This window comes from Zootermopsis nevadensis, unplaced genomic scaffold, assembly GCF_977971745.1.
Source record: "Zootermopsis nevadensis isolate Lab colony 2312 unplaced genomic scaffold, Znev_1.0 Znev_ptg000022l, whole genome shotgun sequence".
NCBI classification, from domain to species: Eukaryota; Metazoa; Arthropoda; class Insecta; order Blattodea; family Termopsidae; genus Zootermopsis; species Zootermopsis nevadensis.
The window spans coordinates 14683415-14705958 of NW_028259154.1; the positions used below are offsets into that span (position 1 = coordinate 14683415).

Sequence of the window (22544 nt, forward strand, 5' to 3'; positions counted from 1 at the left end):
TTGAACATTGGCCAGGCCACAGCAGGTTTTTATTCTACAATAAAGTTCTGGTTCACATCTGAGATAATTAAGCTAGACTTATTAAAATACGGCTAACAATTATTTATCCCCTTACCTTACATGCCCCTACTCTGCTTTCATGTTTAAGGAGATATTAGTATTAACATATGTAACATTTCATAACACTGTCAAGTAATGTTAGCAGCATGGACTGAACATATCAAATCAAATGTAGCACATTACATATTTTTATTGGTACATTGTTTCTACATGTTAGTGTATACTTATAATCTATATGTACACAGCCATTTTGACAAAATTCACCCACAGATATACACATCTGTACATGCAATAAACATACATGCACACATACATCCTTGTTAAACACACTGGAAAAAATCTCATCAGTAACAATACAATATTTTTTAATATGATTCAACTTCCTGTACATGAGACATCACACAACATTCATATCTTGTAATATCATAAGCTATATGTAACAGACAATCTAATGTATTTGTTCTTTCAATTATTCAACAATTATCATATACAGTGCAAATACAAAACATTTTTACAATACTTTAAATTTATCATTTGTGACAAAAAATTTTCTCATATTATTTGGCTATTTTTATTGGTTGAAAAATCTTGCAGTAAACAGGCAATAGGAGCAATTCCAAACCTTTCCTGTTCTAAAGCTATGAAATTCTATATGTGAGAATTTGGATACTGGGTAGATTTGCTGATGTCATTACACAACTTAAGACATCACTCACTTTTCTTCAAAATAAAAATCTTTTCACAGGCCACATATAGCCTGATGGCCATAGTTTGCTCATCCCTACATTACCTGTGTCAAAAGAGCTTGATGACATTTTTAATTTTTAATTTTTGTAAAATAATGAGCAGAAATGGAATGAAAGAATTCATATCAAAAGTTTGATCACAGTTCTCAATAAATAATATTTTCAAATCTACTTGGAGCAATGAAGATTTTTCAAACAAAAACACTCATGTTTATATGAATTATGTAATAAATTTAAGACAGACTGTATATAGTAAAATGAATATTTCAGTGACCCAGAAATTAGTATTTTCAAATGCAATTGCCTATTTTAATCTTATGATATTTTAAATTATTCTTTTGCTGTTCTTTCTCCAGATATGCATCAGTATTCTTGAATACATATCTGTGATGCCTCTTTAAGGTCATGTCTTTTTGTTGTGTGTAAACAGATTTAATGAATGACATCAAAGATTTCTGTCTTCTGGGTTGTTGCGCTGTGTAGTCTGGTCGATGTTTACCAATGTTTCAGAGGTCATACTGCCTCCATCATCATCACCCTGATGACGGAGGCAGTATGACCTCTGAAACGTTGGTTAACATCGACCAGACTACACAGCGCAACAACCCAGAAGACAGAAATCTTCATACTCACCGCTGTGAAAACCTCAAATCTTACAACGATATCATAAATGCAAGAAATGTCACATTTGTATTCTTTTTCAGACGGTGCTCAGTGCTGTCTAACTTTCAGGTTCTGTTACAATCCCAGTGGGAAAAAAACCTGATAGAATACTCTCATTTCACTAAAATCACAAAAAGTTAAGAAACTGGTAATCTTTGGTAGCTAGGCTTTCTGGCAGTCAATATATAACACAGCAGTCAACAGACTTATATTAATTACAGTTTAAAAGTTATCAACCTTTTGCATGCTGAGATTTTCACCAGAAATACATTACTTTGTTTTATATTTCTATAGTAACTATGTTAAGATCAGTTTGTTTGTAGACACTGAAAATGATTAAGAGTCTGTAGAGATGAGACATATTTTTCCTCATGTTAGTTCTACACTCCAAAGACAATTAAACAGCATAAAAGACTAATTTAAATCATACCATAAAAAAAGGGTTTATAATTTTTGTAACTTTTCAGTTCTAGGATAACACAATATTATGGTTTCTGATAATGTGTTACAATAAACATGACCATTATTGTGGATATTATCTATCAACATAACATTTTGAAAACTGGACCTGTTTCTGTTTTCAGGTATGAAAGGGAGAGATGAAAAGTTCCAGGCCTTCTGAATGAGCTAGTCTCAATTACTGAACCTTTCCTCTTCCCCCTTTCAAACCTGAAGATAGAAATGAATCCAGTTTCCAAAACAATGTATCGAAAAATCTAAGATGATGGACAATGTCCAAATGTCATGTTTGTAATAACAAATGAATGTAAAATAAAGAACATTGCTAAGCAAATCATTCTTGAAGTGTATATGTTCTCTGTTCTAAATAAATAATACAGGACTTCTCATTCAGACTTCTCCAATAACCTTCAGAGGAATGTGGCTGAATTTCACTCTTAATGCTTCTTCAAAAACCAATAAACATTTCTGAAACAAATGTATCTCAATCAAGTTCTAAGCATACATAACTAAAAGTATGCAATGCAACAGTTTTCATGAGAATAAAGTTTTTAAATATCTGTTATGTACAAGTTACATCCAATGGCAGATAGATATATTTATAGCTAGCCAGTATTGTCCCTTTAACATTCTATGTATATTCTAAAAGTAAATTATGATCCAGATAGGATGTCCAAAATCACAACATTAATGTATGTTGGCTACTTCAAAATAATTGAGTTTATTTAGCATTATGTGACAGTCAGGAAGAATTTTAAACAAATAAGCGACAATATTGAAATTTACTGAAAATTACCAAAATAGGGATAGAGGTCTTTACGTGAATCATATATTCATGTTTTCTCTTCTTGTTCCAAAGATAACAAGAGGAATGACTTGAAAAAAAGAGCTAAGCCAAAACAACTGTTGGCCTCCAAAAATTCTGTTTTCCACTTATTAATGTTTCTTACAATTTAAAACCATATATGGTTTATTTTAATTTCACAGTGTTTCTGAATAATGTTTTCTTTGCTAGAACTGCTTAAAGATGATGTAAATGTTTTTAATTTATAGAATATTCTTGTCTGTTCTGGTACAGTAAAACCCCTCAAGTTGGACACCCCTATATCCTGGACACCCCTTTATATTGGACACTTTTAATTGGAACCGGAAAATATCCTATAATTTTACATGTTCACAATATCCTACATCTTGGACACCTCTTTATCCTGGAATTTGAACACCCCTTTTGTTGTAAGTTGGACAGGTTCTTGCACTTACCTTCGATGCTTTTCAGGGAAACTTTTTCAGTTACATATTTTGTTATTTTGAATTTCTGACTGATGAATGCCTCCTCTCTGGAGGATTATCTTATGGATATTGAACCCATCATTGGAATGCATTTCAAGTGTTTAACTATTCTTTTGCTGAACCCTTAACTGAACTACAGTATTGCAGAAGATACAGTTTTAACTCCATCAGTACTGTGCTTGCATTTGAGTTCAGAGTATGTTAATAGAAAATTGAATTTTTCTTTTTGCGATGGGGAAGCAAAAATTGGTGGAATTAACTTCAGAAAATGTTATTCAGGGTGGGGTGTAATGTGCAATGCATGGGAGTGGGCTTCAAAAGATTATTAATAGTATTGTCATTAATTCTTAATTCAAGTAAGCCTATAGTAGTTAGTGTTTGTAAGAAAATAGATTATATTGTCATTAGACCACAATCTGATTTTTCTCTTTCCCTCTATCTTGGAATCCTCTGTAAGTTGGACACATTTTCGTGGAACCCCAAGTGTCCAACTTAGAGAGGTTTTACTGTACATGAAAACAAGGACGTTATGCATAATGGTTATATAATATTATGTCTGCACTGTATGTGTACCAGGCAGAAGACATATTATTTATGAGTCATGACATTAATAAAGCAAATATTGCACAATATTAGAGAAATGATATTTACACATTTTACATGTAATATAGACCCACTGGTCTATGTGATTGTCATGTCAAATGTTTATTTATTTTGATTACAGTATTTCAGATGATCTGTAATTATGATGGTGTCAATTTCTACAAGACTATACTGCACAGTATCCAAAAAGCTTGTAATTTTGCTCCATATCCATTCATGTATCACCTAGGAGATGAAAAATGGGTCTATGAGCAGCCATAGTGCTGGAACATAATTTCAGTTGAAGGAAATGATAAGACGTCCATTTTTCTGCCAAACAGAACCTGAATTTTAAAAAGCATATAATATATCTTTACACAATAAAAATATTTAACAGTGCATTTTTATTTTCCATTATGTAAATGGATTAAATGAAGTATGTTTTATTTACACATTAAAGTGTCTTTAGTATATGAATACAATTAATAACACACATATTCCCAGATATTTTTGAGTTCTCCAATAGTACAACACAACACAAACCAGACTCAAGGTCATTTTATTTGTGATGCCATTATGATTCATTCACTCCCTAAACATACTAAATTAGAAGACTACCATCATCATGTGTTCATTTCAGTTTATTCTAAACAATCAAATTTGCAGTAATGACCTAATTCTTTGAACCATGACAACACATGGTTCCAATTTATGACCCATACTCAACAATGTAATGTTCATTGTCATTGTTAAAAGATGTAGAGTTTGAACACACATATATGAAGAAAACTTAGCTGCCATTTTATTAAGAACAGTACTTTTATTAAAGCATTGCCATAAAATTCTCATTATTTATATCTTTCAGTCATTATTTCCCCCTGAAATGTTTAAGTGATTTCCTTAATTTCTGTCACGACCCACTGTATGTCTTATCCACCTTTGAAATATATAGCCTTCTGAATGTTTTCCACTTTACATCACTGCTTTTTGTGTTCTGAAACATATAATCTTCTACTCCAACTACAGAAGCTCAATTTACATTTCTCTGCTGGATAACAATAATGTGGTCTTCTTGTATTGTTCTTCTTTCAGCAAAACTTAATTAACACTAGAACACACAACAAACGAAAACACAGCACACACATTTCAGGGAAGTACTGAAATCGTTTTGCAAGGCCAGTAAGAGTAGTCTAAGCAATGTGTAATTTGGAAGCAAAAAATAAATTTATGGTTTAATCTGAATGTGGGTTGCGAGATAATTCCAAAAGTAAAATACTTTCATGAAGTACTCAAAACTATCTAAAACTCCATTAAAATATAGTTTCTTATTCAAGAAAGATGCATTATAATATTTAAATATGTTATGTGGATATAAAGTGTTCCATAATATATGTTCATAAAACATGGAAATTTGCTACACAGGGGAAAAAAACATATAATTCCAAACACAGAGTAATGGATTTTAAGGAACTTGAAAATATAGGGGAATATTCAATCACAGTCTAAGTAAATAATTACCTTATTGTAATTTATAGATATTTAAAAATTTTAAATCTTTTTTATATTTTCTTTATCTTATATAGTAACTGATATTAAAACAGCAAGATGTTCTAAATTTGATTTGTTCAAGTTGTTTATTTTAGGTAGATGTTTAAGATACAGCAGTACTGTACCAAGTTACCATGTGAGCGGCATAGACGTATCATTCTAAGCATTCTTAAACTCAGCACAACGAGGACATGATTTGTCAGATAATTTCCTCCTGGGAAAAAGCACCAAGTATCCAGTGAACAGCAGTGACCCCACAGCCACTGCAAATATAGTGCTTAAGAGAAAATATTTTAATGTCATTTCCATTAATCAAATTCCAATCCAAACAAAAAGTCATCATTGTACTGAAAACTGACATGACTATGAATTTTTATTTCTAGGTTGTTATGATGACTTACCAAATACGTAAAATTTTAGATGATTGTGTTTTTCATTTATTTTTATCACTGAAACACTTTTAACTGATTACTGTATAGTAAAAAAAAATAAAAATATATATATAGACAAAACACATTGTAATGTGTATATTTAAAACCCACATTCATATTAACCAGTAGAAAAGAATGCTATTCACAAACATAACCTGCTGAGCCAAAGGGAATCGAAACACTGTAATATGATACAAGTGATACAGAAATTCTAAGCAGAGAATATAAGATGGGTGGAAAAGTGCCAACTATCTAGCACGTAAAGACAATGGTAACAAAACAGCTTTCTTCTACACATGTCAAATCTTAAATAAAAGTTTAAATATGACATAAAAAGAACATTAAACTAAATATTAATAAACTAAACACAATAAAGTTCTTAGTTAAAAAATACTAATTTTTAACATACATTATATATGTATTTCATACCAGAAAAATGTTTCTTTGTTGTGCTTGAAGAAATTACACTATTCATCTGGTAACTCTGGCAGTATATTTATTTTTAAATAATTCAGAAATTACACCTATCTTTCATTGCAATTCATATCCATTCATCAAATTTGTGAATAGTTTTATAGATAATTATTTTGGTCAATATTTAAGAAAACTAAATTGTGCATAATAATGCTATGATTTGCTGAGAAAGAGAAACTAAATAAATTTCAATAATTCTAGAAATAACAGTGCTATTTATGTTCTTCACTAGAAAATATTATGATAATAGTTTCTGATAAGGAACATATTCAGAATTAAAATCTCTGACAACTTTCACCTGTATATTTACTGGAACGTTTTATGTCTGAAGTAAAACAAAGGTAGTTTATAGAACATCTACAAGCCTTACTTCAGAAACCTGATGTATACATCCAGTAATAATTTTTTAAAATAAAGTTTTTACAGTTTTACAGTAATAAAATGTAATCATCATGGGCCTTCCTGTTTTTGACCTCTACGCAGTTTCTTCCCTTGAGACTTTTGGACAGACTTCGTGTGAACTTCTAATTTTTTCCCATTCTATTTGCCCAGCCCACTTCATCCTTTTCTGTATAATCTCGTTAACAACTGGCTTACTAAGTGTATGAAAAGGAGGGCACATATATGTTTTACTTTGGCAATTAGACACATAATTAATATCTTAATTTTTGATCATGTGCTGGCTTGCCTGTCGGAAAAACCTACTCCTGAAACGTTGTCTGGTAACAAAAAGCATTATTAATCAGAGTCACATAATTACAAGAAACATATGTTGACAATTCTTTATACATGATTTAAACTTAAATACTGAATATATTTGATGTTCTAAGATAGTTATGGTTTTTAAATTTAGATTTATTAAAATATAACAGAATTATAATACATATATTTTATGCCCTTATCAAAAGGTATAACAGAGTAGCAATTTAAACATTGAAGTGTATATTAAAATTAAGTACTATAACATCATTTTTGTGATTAAATTCAGTTTCTAATTGAGAAACTTTGATACGGTATTGATTTTATGCAATAACACAAGACAGTATAACACAAATATTTACTGCAGTATATAATTTTAGGGTCAGTTGATCTGAGCTATAATATTAACAGAAAATGCTCTTTATTAACTTAAATATATGGTCTGTACCTAAATATAAATAATGAAAATGATACACAAAACATATTTAAAAAACTTCATATTTCACAGTACACAGTAATTTTGATTATGTTATTACATTTAGTGTACTGTTATCCACAGTTTCAAAATAGACAAACTTATTCACAAATTTGATTTTGTCATTAAATAATATAAAGAGTACACATAAGATAAAAATAAGAAACTCTGTTACTTATGAAAATAGTATATAAATTACTTTTTAGATCTCAGCCCTTTCAAAACTGTTAGGTTGAAAATGTCCTGACATGAAGTAGTCATTTGTTGTTCTGTGCGGTTGCTGCTGAAAATAATTATCTGACTGTAGATGTTGTTTGGATGGAGATGATGGATTCACTTTGTTCAACATTGTCATTGTCATTGTTGACCCATTGTTGCTAATAGTGGGCACCTGAAGGTCAGCATACAGATTGTCTTTTGTAGTATCACGATCCTTTTTTGTTTTAGTCGCCCTTCCACTGTTGTTGGAGATGTTGCAACGCCGCTGCAAGTCGGGATAAGAAACATTCACATTTGGCAACGTTGTTGGAGGGGGAACATAAAACGAAAAAATCACGGAATCCCCTAAAAGTGAGAGGTATCACTTAGATTTTCCCTGTCTTTTTCCTCTCTCACTTTTGGATGAATTTGTTGATGGTTATATTTGTGTTTTGTGCAGTTGTAAGCTCGGTTCACATAATCACGCCGTAGTGTTCATGTGTGAATGAAGATTCTGCCAAGAGAAAGAAAAAAATGAAGAACAAGAACTCAAGTCCCAACAACAAAAGTATTCCCAGATTGTTAATAGTGCTAAGAATAGTTGTGTGGTGTAGAGAGGTATTTGCTAGTGTGGATAGACTATCAAGCTGTAGGTATGTCATATGTTGGCTGGAGACGACTCTGCCTGGCTGTGACAGTTTTCTATCGTTAAATGCACAAAGTGCATAAAAATAATGCTTAATAGAGAGGCTGTGTCTGTCCATATGATGGAATGTTTCATCTATACTAAAATTTGTTTGTACAATTTAACGTTTGGTTTTATCTATCTAACATAACCTCTAATTCACATGAAGCTCACTAAAATCAATCGAGCTACACAATTTTCTATCCCGGTGGTCTAAAAGTTCAATACTCGGATATAACTTTGTTCACTGATCAATATTGTTTAGTCTTAAGAGAGAGGAAGCATAAAAAATATTAAGAAAATTGTACTATGAGGAGCTTCATAATTTCTACTATTCACCAAATATTATTATGGTGATAAACTAAAGAAGGGTGAAATAAGTTGAGGTTTAATACAGTTGAATTACAGTTTACTTGTATTGATACTCATAACAATATATTTCATAAGTACATTCTTAACTGCCAGCAAAGAAATGAAATTGACTTTACAACAGAACCAACAGCCAGACTTTATCTTTTTCCATGACATATTGTTCTGAAAGCTTATTCATGCACATTTAGGCATGAAAACTGTATATATAGTGTAATAGTTTCACAGTGTAATCCAAAGTGAGATAGGGAGAATATGAGAGTAATGTGAGAGACACGGAAGCACGGTGTTCTACATTCTGAAGCCAGTCAGAAGGTGGAGATAAATTGTGCATTTAGTAAAGTGCTCAATAGAATATAAGCCATCATATCAGTAATTTTTCTGTACTCGCATTCTCAGTTTGCTGAGATTTTAACTTTGCATTTCACAAATACTGACAAGAAATAATAAAAGTATAAAATTTGACCATCTTTGAATAAGGATTGAAACCCATCCAGCAAAGTATTTATTATAGGTTTGATTTCTTTTTAATTATCTAAAGTGGTTCAACATACATCTCACTCCCAAGGAACTTGTGTCCTGTGTTTCAAACACATAAATTACGTAAACACGGGGCCATGACACACACAAACAATTATTCATAACCTTATTGCACAGATGCTTTTGGGAAAATATATACTGCCTTGTTCTGTTTAATGCAGTAGCAAAGACAACAAGTGCGAGACGGCTGTGCGCTGTGCATTAGTGTCAAAGCAGTGCAAAGTAGTGGTGCTGGTGCAAATCCTTGCTTGGTGGTAGTGGTGCTAGGTGCAGTGGGAGCCAAAGCAGTGAGAAAACATCAGTCAGTTTCTCAGCCAGTCAGGCAAATACAGTCATAATGTGGACTAGACAGCCAGACAAAGAACTCTCTCTCGTAACTTCATATTTTTCTTTAAAATTACGTAATGACACATTACCCCATTTTATTGGTAAATACGTAAAATGGGAGACACACTAAACTACAGACCCATTTCTTAAAGTTCATGCTTTACACTTAAATGTGTCGCACTAATCTGTCTGGCAAGACACAATACTTTTTAACACATCACATCACATAATGCAACACAAAAATTATTTGATCGAGCTATTTTCTTTTTTCATAAACAAACAAAAAATGTGGCAAACAAGGCTGAGTTTCTGTTAAGTGCGACTTAATTTTTAAAATTTTATTTTAAATTTGTTTAGCAGGCGGTGACAGAAGGCACACGTGCGGTGGTTGGGTGGTGGTAGTAGTAGTAGTGGTCGACTTGCGGGCAGAACAGTAGGTGGCAGCAGCGGTAGCTGTAGTAGCAGTAGGATGGTGCTACACCCTGGTGGGAGGCTGTAGAACCATGGCGGCGAGCCTCACCTTCATCGCCTCGGGTGAGCCGCCGGTGATGGTGTGGGGTCGCCTGGAGGGTGAGGTGCTGTATATTGCCTCTGCGGGAATCGCTCCACCGCCCCCTAAACCTTGGTTGTCGAGGCGTGGCGTCTTCCTGCCTGCCGCACTGTCTACGTCACTCTTCTCGCTGTGGAGGACACACAAACAATTAATTTTACGCTGTGGGTGTCATAATGACATGACTTCTTATGTGTTGGTAGACAGAAACGTATGAGATAGGTAACAGACAGACAGATTGATGAGGCAGGTAGGTAAGTAGATCGTTAGATAGGCTATAAATACATTTTGACAAGACATAAAATATGCTAGTCTATCCACGGTTCAAGTCCTGATGGAAATATCTTGAGACTGGGAGATTAAACTAGACTTTCGAAATTGGAACTGGGGCAGATTTTTCTCCAAGTCGGCCCACGTCAGCTTAGTCCTCACAATCATCCGTCTGGTAACGTTTCGCACTCATTTTCCATCGACCTTGAGGTCTCTGTTCTCCTCAGTCACGGCTTCATCGTTGAACCTACAGATTGGCTGCACTAAGAGAAAACACATTAATTTGGTGTGAAATATTAAGAAAATTAAGCATATGGGAAGAAGCGAGCGGTGTTATAGACAATCTTACTTCGACAGGGTTAAACTGAGAATAAAATAAAACGGATAAATAAATAATGTGGGCAAAAGTTAGTTTATAATCTTTAAAACACGACTAGCATGTAATTGATATTTAATAACGCGGACCCTACCTAAAAAACCCCGCACCTATTAAAGAGATAGATTGGCTGATGATGTGCAGAGAAACAACAGTTCTTTAAAATGCGTATCAACGAGAGCAGTAAACACACAGAATTTCCCCTTAAAGCGTATTTCGTTTGTTTCTTGAAGGGGGTGGTTGGTGCATGTACTTATGACTGCAAGAAACTGTGCTACCTGAGATAGCGCAGTTCATTATTTGAGACTAACTTGTAAGTTGTAACCAAGCAACCAACTGAAGCTGTCGGTACTGTTTTGTCGGGCTGCGGGCATAGACAGCCGAGGCTCTGAGACAGCTGGGAGTGACCGACACTGAGTGACACCGAGGGAAGTTGACGCACAACCGCAGAGCACATACGAAATGTTGCAGGAAACTTGCTTTCCTCAGGGTACACTCGCCACTCATTACTTCTATTCAGTTCGCAACAAGTCCCATGGTACTGCGTCCGTGTGTCCTCGTCCCCCGCTATAAATATTTTATTTTCATGGACCCAGGTAAGAATCTGAAAACGGGGAAATACGGCCCAGTGACTGTCTTGCCAGGGTTCCAGCACGCTTTGATACTGATTATTTTCAATGCCTTGGGCCACAGGAAGTCTTGGATTATGTGAATTATGACAAAAAAGGAAAAGAAAGAATAATGTGGTGATTAAGTTAGAAATAACTCGAGGAAGAAACGTGAGAAAATGAGAGAAAGATAGAAACAGAAAATAAGATTCAAAAATCGAAGGAAGTAAAGTAAAGAATGCGTTCTTATTTCCAATTTACCAGATTACGTTTATTACCTTGGACTACAAACAATTCTGGATCATGTGAACTAAGAACAACGATAAAGGAGAAACATCGGGAAAGAATGAGAGAAAAGAGAAAGAAAGATAAAAGAACAAAGAAGGAAGGTAGAGAGACAAGAATCAACAAAGAAATAAAGAAAGTGCCTTTCTCTTAACGGGAAACTTTACATTTCTAATGCCTACAAATCTCAATCAATATAGTGACTGGCTAAGGAATGGACGACCGGGTTTCGATCTCCGACTAGTTCAAAGGATTTTTCCTTTAGCCTCTGTGTCCAGGCCGGCTCTGGGGCCCACCCAGTCTCCTATACAATGGGTACCGGGGTCCTTTCCAGGGGGTAAAGCGCGGCCGGAGCGTGACCCCCACCTAAAGCAGAGGTTAAAAATGAGTAGAAGCTATACCTCCTCTCCCCCCAAGCGCCTATATGGCGTATAGTAGGATAGCTTTACGTTTTACTTTACACATCCTACATTTGTCAATCACAAAACTTATTCGTATCCTACAACTTGTTCATATGTGAAGGAATGTCTCCTGGTTCATTTCTTCTATAACTAATTCACTCTAAGTTCTATGTTATTTTGAAAGAGAAAGTTATATATGTGACTAATATAAAGAAGCAGTTTGTAATGTGCAAAAATAAAATATCATTATGCTTCGGTGCCAAATTGTCCATGGAATTTACGTATTGGGGTTAATCTAATTCAAAATAATCTGGTGATGGTGCTACAAGTCTTGAGACGTTCGAGCAGACAATTGAAACAAGGACACATGAAGAATAAGCGAAGGGCAGAAAGAAGACAAATAGAACGGAAAGAAGAAAAACGGCATAAGACAGAAAGAGAGTAACTGAAACGAATGTTGACAAAAAGGAAAAAAGAGAGGGGGAGGGAGAGGTTTTGAGAGGTATCGTGTGGAGTGAGTTTCCACTTTATTGGATCCCTCTGCGACGCTTCTTTGTTTCGGCATTGCCAAGCTAAGCGATTTCCTCCGTGCTGGGTAATGGTAGCCACTCAATGCAATCTCTGAGGGGTGGAACGCCCTTTCATCTCCGTCACATGGGATAACCTCTCCGAAAATATACTGCGCCCCGTCATCTTCTCTCGGGAAAATCCTACGACACTCACTTGTCCGAACTTATGAAGTTCTGGGAAGAAATATTTCCCTTTAAATGATTATCATCGGCTGGGCATGTAGCTCGTGTAGATGACTTGACTCATGGTTTACTTAATGCCTATTTGGACTGTACATAGCATACCGAGTCGAAGAAATTACGCTATTTCAAAGCATTTTATTTGAGGGACCTAGGAAAATGACACAGACTCTCAGTTGGGGGCAAAAATTGGCCAGATTCGTTAGTAGACATCGCCAAACCCGAATACACTTCTGGTGCAAGGGAAATTAGGTTGTACAAAATAAAGTAAACATATGTTGTGTACTCACCTTTCTAAATCGGTAGGTCGAAAATCACCTCTACCTGCAAACATAAATGGAATAAATACAACAGAAACTGGAGTGGAACGTACTGCAAATTCTACTAAGTCACTGATTGCCTAGCTGTAGCCTGCATGTCCATATTAACTGCTCGAAATGTTTCAAAGAGCTCGCTGGGAAGAAGAAAGAAAGAAAGAAAGAAAGAAAGGGAAAGGGAAAGGGAAAGAATGACTAGAATTAAGATTTCATGAAACCCATTCATCATCAGGCCACACGCAGCTTTCTCATCGCCCTCATAATGGAGGTGGCAGGTACCTCTGAAACGTCGGTAAACTTGATCATATTAATGGGCACAAGAAACCAGAAGACAGCCAACTTCACACTAACCGACGCGAGAACCTCAATTCTTACAAGGTTCGATAAAGTTTAATTCCAAAGAAATTATGATATTAACGTCTTAGAATCACAGAAGGTCTCAAACTTGATTTGATAATCATATAAAAATAACATTAATAACACGTTAATACTGAATTTAACTTTAACAGCGTATTGATTTAAACATGAATTTCGGCAGGCATATCGACAGAAATCTGAGAGACAGGGCTTGAACACACAGATGCGTTAAATATTAAACATAATGTTACTACCCAAGTAATAAAAAAAAATTTGTTTTCACAGAATTGATAAGGGGAAATATGAAATTCTACGACGGAATTTTTCTATTAATTATTAGTCAGTTCATATAACGACAGAGCATCAACTGCATCAGTTATATAACGATGCAAGACGGAATTATCACAAACAGAGCATGACAACAGAGGTTATGATATTCTGAAGGCATCATTACAATGTCTGCCCGAGTAAAACAACGAAACTCTAGGGAACGGATAGTCAGCATCTGTGCCGAAATTAGAAATCAAAGAAAGAAACCATGGGTGCTGCCACCTACAAGGCAATCCAGCGGGTTGGTGCAGAAAAAAATTCTAGGTTTTTTTCAGGAAGAAGCGTACGCGGTAAGAATATCTTCCAGGTTTCTATACATTCCTTCAGCGCCTCCAATAAAAAACCCAAACATCGTGGAGCAGTTAAAGCTCCTCACACATATTCGGGAAGTCTCTGTTTCAAATCTCCGTGAGACCGGATATTCTGGGGTTTTCACGGTTTTCCTCAGTCCATCCACAAAACTGCTGGGACAGTATCTTGAAGAATATTCCTACAATATTTCCAATTCATAATCATTCTAAGTGAGGCTATATAACCTAGGTATTTGATAAAGTCTAATTAAATAAAACACAAATCCAATAATAACCGGAATGATTCTATCCAAATAATTTCCGATCCGATATTTTCCTATCTCACTTTAAGTTGTATATAACCCCTGTAATTTAAAATAGTGTCGTTACATAACCATGTAAACAATCAGTAAAGTACGATGCGATGTTTGGATTGAAAGAGGCGTGCGCTTGTGGACTTAAACGATTTCAGCTCTGAAGCGTTTCCGCGTATCGTCTGAAACGGGTTTTCGAAGAAGGCAAAGATGCATGTATTTTTCATATTTTACAAAACACGACCAAACAGAACGCCATCTTTATCATGCTCCTTCTTATCGTTCCTCTACTGGTAACGCCACTTTTATTCAGCTGTACTTCTCACCTTTTTTCCTTGCACACTTCTTGGTCCATTTCCAGCCTTTACGCAAATCTCGATGCAGCTTTCTAGAATTCCGTCTATTTTTGTTTCCTTTTCTGCTTTCAAACCTTAGCTCTTCCTTTAAAAATATCTCCGACAACACAGCCCTTATTCTGCTGTTTTTATCATCTCTCCCTCCCGGATAAATCCGGTCTCTGGTACGAATTTTACTCCAGAATTTACTGCTTACAGTCTCAATTCTGAGCTCTGATGTCACCTGCAAGTTGTCCAGGAGAGAAAGGAGCATAAATCTTATCTGATTTTGTTTCTACTCGATTTCACTCAGAGAAACACAGGACGAATCAAAAGCATGCGTTGATGTCGTGGTGAATATTCTAGTTCCGAAAGACTAAAACTTAATGGTTTTCATAATAACCAGTAGGCCTATATGTCAATTAAGTGACTGTGGGTTGGATTATTTGCAGTGGAAGAATTTTTTTCAGCCACCATGGCTGGCTCTGAGATAAACTGGATACAGGGAAGTCTTTCCTCAGGGCGAAGAAAGGGGAGCATAAAGCTGACCATTTATCCCCACCCAGTTCAGAAGTTAACAATGAAACTTTACTCTCACTGCTTCTTTTCGCCTTAATAGAGGATGTTTTTGTTTATGGACATTTATAAAATTTTGATACAAACAGGACTTAGGAGAAATAGGAGACAAGATAATGGAAGCAGTTACAACAAGGGATTCATTATTTGCTATTTGAGGCTCAGATTTGAGACTTTCGAAGAGAGTTCCCGTCCATTTAACTTGAACTTCCCCCAGCTTCTAGGGCGCAAAGATGTCACGAAGTAGAACTCTTCACAAAGGCAGTTTTTAAGACAAGAGGGGTGAAATGAGCTAGATACGTAAGTTGCGTGATGAAAATAAGAAATACACTCAGAATTTTAGACGGAAAATAATTTATGCTCTCTTTATCCTTATTTGCTATTAATTGTAGTGGGATTTATCTCTAATAATATAATTAATTCACTTTTAGATCTATACTTTATTCTCTATCACAATTTTATTCATATATAAATTGTTTGTCGGGAGTAATTGCTCTAGTTTTCATTGTTTAAATTTTATTATTTAAATTATTTGTTATTTAGCAGGTATGTATCTTTCTGGAAGTTATATTTTGTATTTACTATAACTGTTGGATAAACAGCAAAAAGAATATAAAGTATATAAGCCCTTCTAAGTAATTCTATAATGCTGAACCATTTTGAGCAGTTAAAATGTATTAAGCTGGTCAAAGAAATTCCGTGAGGTTTGCGGTTGTCTCGGCGGTAAAGATACCGGTTGGTTAGGTTCTCTGAGTTGTGACGCCCTGCGGTCTTGTGGAATGTTAGTAAGCACCTACAAAACTACACGACGTCACAACACAGGTGACCACAATCGATAACGAAATTCCGTGCTTTTATGGAATGCAAAGTGTCATTAACATGTTTACAAAATCCCGCGATCCGACTGACTGTTCAGTCCAACCACAACCTTATACCCCGTCTCTAGATATACAATTATAAAGTGTTTTCCATTTTTATACATCTACTATTTACCGACACCTTCAATTTGAATATTAAATTTCTGAGTGCCAGCCTTCAAAGACCCAACATTTGAAAAAGTCGCAATCAATTCTCGTTTGAGTGATTTTTAAATTTTAAATTTAAATAAATTTCTTGGGATCGTGATTGGTCCAGTGGCAGACTTTTACGAATGGTAATAAACCTTCAATTTTCATAAAAGGCGAATAAATTCCTGTCTACGATTTTCAACAAGGGCTCTTCCCCATGGAGTTAGTTATGAGTATCTTGCTATTAACTGTTAAAGAACGAAAAATTTCCATTGGAAATATTTTAACACATTTGTTTCCATGGGGACAGCTGAGTATAAATATTACAAAATGTCGAACACGCCGAACATAGAGTATCGATCTGATAAACTTTAGCACTTAAACATCGATATAATTGATCTTGCTACTGTAAAGGCTGTGAAGAATAAAAGACTGCTTAAAATAAAAATTTGGATTTTCAGTTCCTGAAATAGCAGCTTTTTCCAAAGATTAACTTGAGCCGAAAATGTATCTCAATGTGGTGACTTTGTGACGAACATTGGCGTTGAATATATCTCCATCTGAAATGTCCATTCTCTGACTCCCTACCTGCTACACCCCCTAACCTCATTCATCTAACTTTATGATGAGATGTAAGGCTAGAACCGTGAATGTTAATTGAGAGTGTACAAACAGCAGAAAGGCTTTGAGGTTCGTAGCGGTGTTGAAAAGTCTCCAGTTCAACCCAACTCATTACCTCTGAAAGCCAATTGGACCTACATTTTCTCTACCATTACCCTCTGACTTCTAGCGTGCAGTGATTTCAGACACAGCCTCTTGCCGTTTGCTGTTTATTTTAAACCCAAAAGTTCGCAGATTGATTCTGTAGGTCAACAGCGTTTTATTACCTTACATTACATATCGTAGTCGTCTAGTTTAGATGTTACACGATTTGAAGGTTTCGCGGCTACCAAACTCAACAACATTTAGTTTATGATTTGAGGTTTCCACAGCGGCGAGTTTGAAGATTTCTGTCTTCTGGGCTGTTGCGCTGTGTAGGCTGGTCGATGTCTACCAACAGCCTCCGATTCATCGCCCTGATGACGGAGGCAGTATGACCTCTGAAACGTTGGTAAACGTCGACCAAACTGCACAGCACAACAACCCAGAAGACAGAAATCTTCAACATTTAGTTTAGTTTAGAGTGTTATGTTAAAGAACCAAGGTCCTGGAAGAGAGATTCTTGTTCTCCAAGGAATAAAATAACCAAAGAGACCTTCAAATGAAACATAAGGCCTTAATAATACACGCAAACACAGCGCAACATTACTAGCCCTAGTGGAAGCCAGTCTGTATTTAACTTCCTGACACATGTAAGTATATAACAAGGCACAAACACTGAAATGTCCTTACGAAATGCTAAATTGAGGTTCTAAATATCGAAGGCTGTGGCATCGAAAATTTTTGTATTTACCGACAAGGTGCCACACAGTGATCGCTTGATGCATTCAACGGTTACAAATCAACCTGGAATTGGATTTTTAGCGATTGCGCAGCTGAGCGTCTCGGATAAACACAGACCTAAATATTGACAATGAAATTCTTCCTGTCTAAAACAACCTTCGAATTGTCTTTCCATAACCTGTTTGCAAACCGGTGTACATGCAAAACGACCCTGAGTTATGAGTTACGCAGATGTCTATGTGGCTCGAAATTTTCACGGTCAGCAAAGAATTATGAAAACGAAAAAATAAAAAATAAGCAGTACTTACGTGCAAAGCAGCATTTTTCCCTTCGTAGGGCGTAAACTGTGAAGGATACCAAGATGAGCAGTAGGAGGAGACTGCCTGCGGCCAAACTCAACAGCGTAGCCATGGAAACAGGCTCTGAAACATAACAAAGTGGCTCAGGCCATACAAGGTTTCCTACTTTTCGTGGGTAATTTGGCAGACGTGGTGAAAAGTGATCTAAAAACTTTCTCTGAGAAACAAACTCAAGTGGCAGTGTAGCACGCAATTGTCACTATAATGCTTACAACAGTCCACGACTGCACTCCCCCAAAGAAAGCTGATATAAGTCCATACCCTCGCCATTTCTTTAAGATCCAATTTAATATTATTCTTTTTGTCTTGTCTAGGTCTCCCAACTGGTCTCTTCCATAATTTCCTGTTCAATTTTGTAAGAATCTCTCATCTCTCCGATACAAGGTCCATACCCCAGATATTGAAAAATAGAAATTATGTAAAGAACATGTGGGCTCCGATGTGTTACAAACTTTTAATATTTTGTTCCTGGATGTGATCATGGAAAAATTTCCTTCGAAAATCGTGTCCTAGATGCGTTAATCGAACTATACCGGATATGAAAGTTTCCGTGTTCTAACACGCCCACCCGTGTTTGTACCTAATGGAGAGCCGTCGACTCTTTCAACCTCTGTGAAAATTTCATGTCCAAGTTGTTATGAGCAACATATGGGCCCGTATGCAAATGTGGGCTCGGTAAAATGAAAATTCTCTTCCGTCCGGTCTCCTCTTGCTCTTCATTAGGCCACCGAGTAGCCATGTTACATTCTGTCAGACATTTTATGAATTTTTGTTGGTCATCACAGTCATTATCATTATCATTATCATCTTGAACACCATTACCGTCATTACAATATCCACACAAAACTTTTCTTGCAGCCTAAAACCTTTGTCCATTGAAAACGTGACGTAAGTCGGTATCAGAATTAGAAATGTTTTTAAGAGAAAGGAAATAAACAATAACGGACAAGAGGGAGAGCGAAACAAACAAAGAATGAGGGGTACAACAAAGAAAATAACGAAGAAAGTGCCAAAGGGAAAACTTTAACTGATATCTGATCTTGCAGTTTGGTGTAGCATTCGAGAGAAAGCCGGTTCAGGTACTGACCGGGATACCAGGGATTCTGACTAAGGTTTTCCTCAGTATCTGCAGGCTTATAAAAACAAGTGACATGACAACCTCGATATTCTCACCCAATCACCATTCATAAACATCGTATAAGACGTTATATAACCTCTACAGTTTACTAACAGCATCCTTAAATATCCAAAGAATAATGATACATTATTAAAATGTCTGACGCTAATGTGATCTACGCTGTGGTTCCGAAGGATAAGAAATGTCAAAGTTTAATATCACTAATACAGAAGTTGTGTTCATAAAATATTACAGTGCGTATTCCACATTTAAGGATCAAGACGTAATGAATTATCACGAAGAGATAAAAATATTTCTCCTGACTGACATTTTGTGTCCCATTTCCTCATAATTTAGTTCAATAAGAGTTATACATTTCTGACATATCTATCACCAAACAGAGTTCCACGACCCTATATCGAGTATCGCTACTGCTAGCACATCACGTGTTTGTTTAGCACGGATGACAGGTAGTTAAAATAATGCAGATGGATTGGCTTTCATTGACATGTTCTTCATCACAAATTTCACGAAAATGGAATGTCAAATAATGATGAACGATATAACAAAGCTGACTAGCTCACTGGGGAATTTAGCTCCTTGCATATGCTAGGTGCAAGGTTCGAATCCCGATGTTTTCGGGTATTCTGTTGATTATTTTCGTCAGTGCCGACAGTTAAGTGATGTGACAACAGCAGTGCTTTAAAATAAGCCACGAAAGAGATAAAGAGTTGTTACTTAATTCAGGAAATCAACTCATATATGATTCTGCATCACACCACTCCTTACAGCAAAACATACCGTAGATAATGAATTAAATATTAGGTTTTGCTTGTAGAGGCTATATAAAAGCACAACAAAATATTGTTACGATAGCCGTTCTCCGGGACGAGATATGACCCTAGAACCGCAAGAACCAGAAGTACCAACCACTTACACGCCTTTTGGTTGAAGACCTATTTTAAGGTATTCCCTCGCATTCGCCTGCAGGGACTACGATAAAACACGCTGTCTGTGGCCGGGAATCGAACAATACAAACACCGAACTAGACGATACTGCTGTGTAACAGTAGCAATACAATCCGAGATTTATACGCTATAATAAATGGACTTCTCTAGAGGGAGCTTTAAGTCACTTTTAGAATTATACGTCTAAGTGACGGGTTGGCGACGCCCTATTATGAAACCCTTCTCAGTCAGGAAGCAATCGACAGACCTTGCATATTAAATTCCATCGCACGCCACGCTCTTGAGGTTGATACACGAACTATCAGATAGCAGCCATCTTCATAAAAGTCTTGCAATTCAAACGAGGCCTATAACGTGCTCCTAACGTTAAAATTATGCACGTCACAAGAATTATCAATAACTGCAAAGAAACTACCTTCCTTTGATCATCAGAAGGGTCTAATTTAATATGTTATATGGTTAGTAAAATCGTGTAAAATGCATGTGCAGCATAGGAATACAGCGTAGTTATATTATGAAGTAAGCCTACAGTGATACTATGGATTATTGATTTGTAAGTTATATGACTACAATGTGCTGGAAAGACCTAAAATAAAAGACGACAACAAATTAAAGAAACTTTTTATTCAGGTCACGTATTGGAAAACAACTTTCCCCACAACAGTCATACAAAATGCAAGTTTTTGTTCATAAGCGCCCGATATGACATCCGCGGGTGATTCGACACACGTCCCATCTGAATGCAATCTCGTTCCACACTCATTACCGCATTACGGGTTCTGTCTCGCAGTTCCCTTGAAGTTTATGTCGGAGGAGGTACATGAGACTTGGCCTCGTCCTAGCGCAACAAATGAAAATCGAGGGATGCGAGATCTCGTGACAACGACGTCCACCAGATAGCTCCGACCAACATACTTGTTGCGGGATGTAGCATGAAGGAAAAACGTGACCCTGCGGTGATAATGCTACGGAACGCTGATATGTTGAAACAGGACGTCTGCTACCTCATTGTCTTGCTGTAGCTGGGGTGTAAGGAACAGTTCTCGCATGTCTACATACAAGAACCCAGTCACTGTTTTCGCAAAGACGTAGAATGTTCCATGAACCGCGCACCATCTATGGATATAAACTTGAATGCTAGGGCAATACTGTGGATAAATTAGTTTTCGGCAAAGTGACTCTAATGAAAAGTTTAAATACTTTTAAATTGTACTCTTAATTAATTATCACGGTGTATATATGAGTATATTGATGGAATAAGCGAGCACTTGAAAGACCGATAAGTAGATGAAGAGCTAAAGTATTGTCTAAGAAGTTTCTTGGAAATATAAGTTATGTTCGGGGCCAACCATCCTCACATCCAATGGGTACTGGAGGGAACAGCTACTCGACTATAAAGTTATTATTAATACTAATCTAGAACCGAGATTAAAATGCACGGAGTCAAATATATACTTGTAAAAGTACGTAGAATTTGAGGTTTTCACGGCGGTGAGTCTAAAGACAGCCATCTTCTTTTAAAAGTAAATTAAATAGAAGTGTAAGGATTTCGAATACTGATTCCACGATGAAAATTGATATTTCTAATCACGTCAGTATTGCGTTCATAATGTTAACTACGTAAAACTGTTAGATGATTCAGAAACTGACATGGCTTACTTAAATTACTATCCTATAATTCTGAAATATAAACTGAGATAAGGCTTCTTCATTGGGTCCGGCACATTACATAATTCGAAGCCGGTACCTTCAGAACGTGAGTTAGACCAGCTACAGCTGTGCTAACCCTCTCGTTATTATTACGACAAGACAATGCTCATTACCACCAGTTAATTTGTCTAAAAACGAGAATTCCTGAATATTGCTAGTTAACAATGCAGTGCAAATGTTCATCACAATACGTTTCAGAAATACCAACACATTTATGCGCTGTCGTTTATAAACAACTAATTTTGGTATGGTAATCAACTGCATATTGACCTTACGTGTCTGCTGGGATCATTTGGAACAAATTTGTCACTCCACTATATCTGTACACATTATGCATATCATTTCAGACGTTCTTCATTAATTAACGCTGTTTTGAAATTACATGACGCCACACAATGGAGAAGCGTTGCAGAAAGAATAAGGCTAAAACTGCTTTTAACATCGCGACGATTTCAGAAAATAATTTTCACGGGAAATATGTTATGACGAACAATTGTCATGAGAGTCATAAACTATAGGCCATATGAGATTTTTGCTATCAGTGAACCACTGGAAAGACAATTGAAATACGATGCAACTAATTTGGTAGGAAGTATACTCCGAAGATGCAAATGGTGTCTAACCAAACACCAGTG

The 22544-nt window shown here is 36.0% G+C and overlaps 1 protein-coding gene across 8 annotated transcripts in view; it reads right to left on the reverse strand.

Moving 5' to 3' along the window:
* Nucleotides 1-232: 232 nt before the first annotated feature.
* LOC110839727 (kin of IRRE-like protein 2) overlaps nt 233-22544 on the reverse strand; it is a 577271-nt gene continuing 554959 nt past the window's right edge. For 6 of the 8 annotated variants that reach the window (XM_087353933.1, XM_022084195.2, XM_022084194.2 and 3 more), the window contains 4 exons: nt 18063-18176; nt 13076-13109; nt 10067-10226; nt 233-7911 (listed from right to left, as the gene is read on the reverse strand). In XM_087353933.1, the coding sequence (XP_087210059.1) occupies nt 7630-7911; nt 10067-10226; nt 13076-13109; nt 18063-18176 (590 nt within the window). In that variant the 3' untranslated portion in view covers nt 233-7629. Of the gene's footprint in view, nt 8140-9685; nt 10227-13075; nt 13110-18062; nt 18177-22544 lie in introns of all 8 variants that reach the window. The other 2 variants (XR_002546605.2, XM_022084201.2) reach the window with 2 other exon arrangements.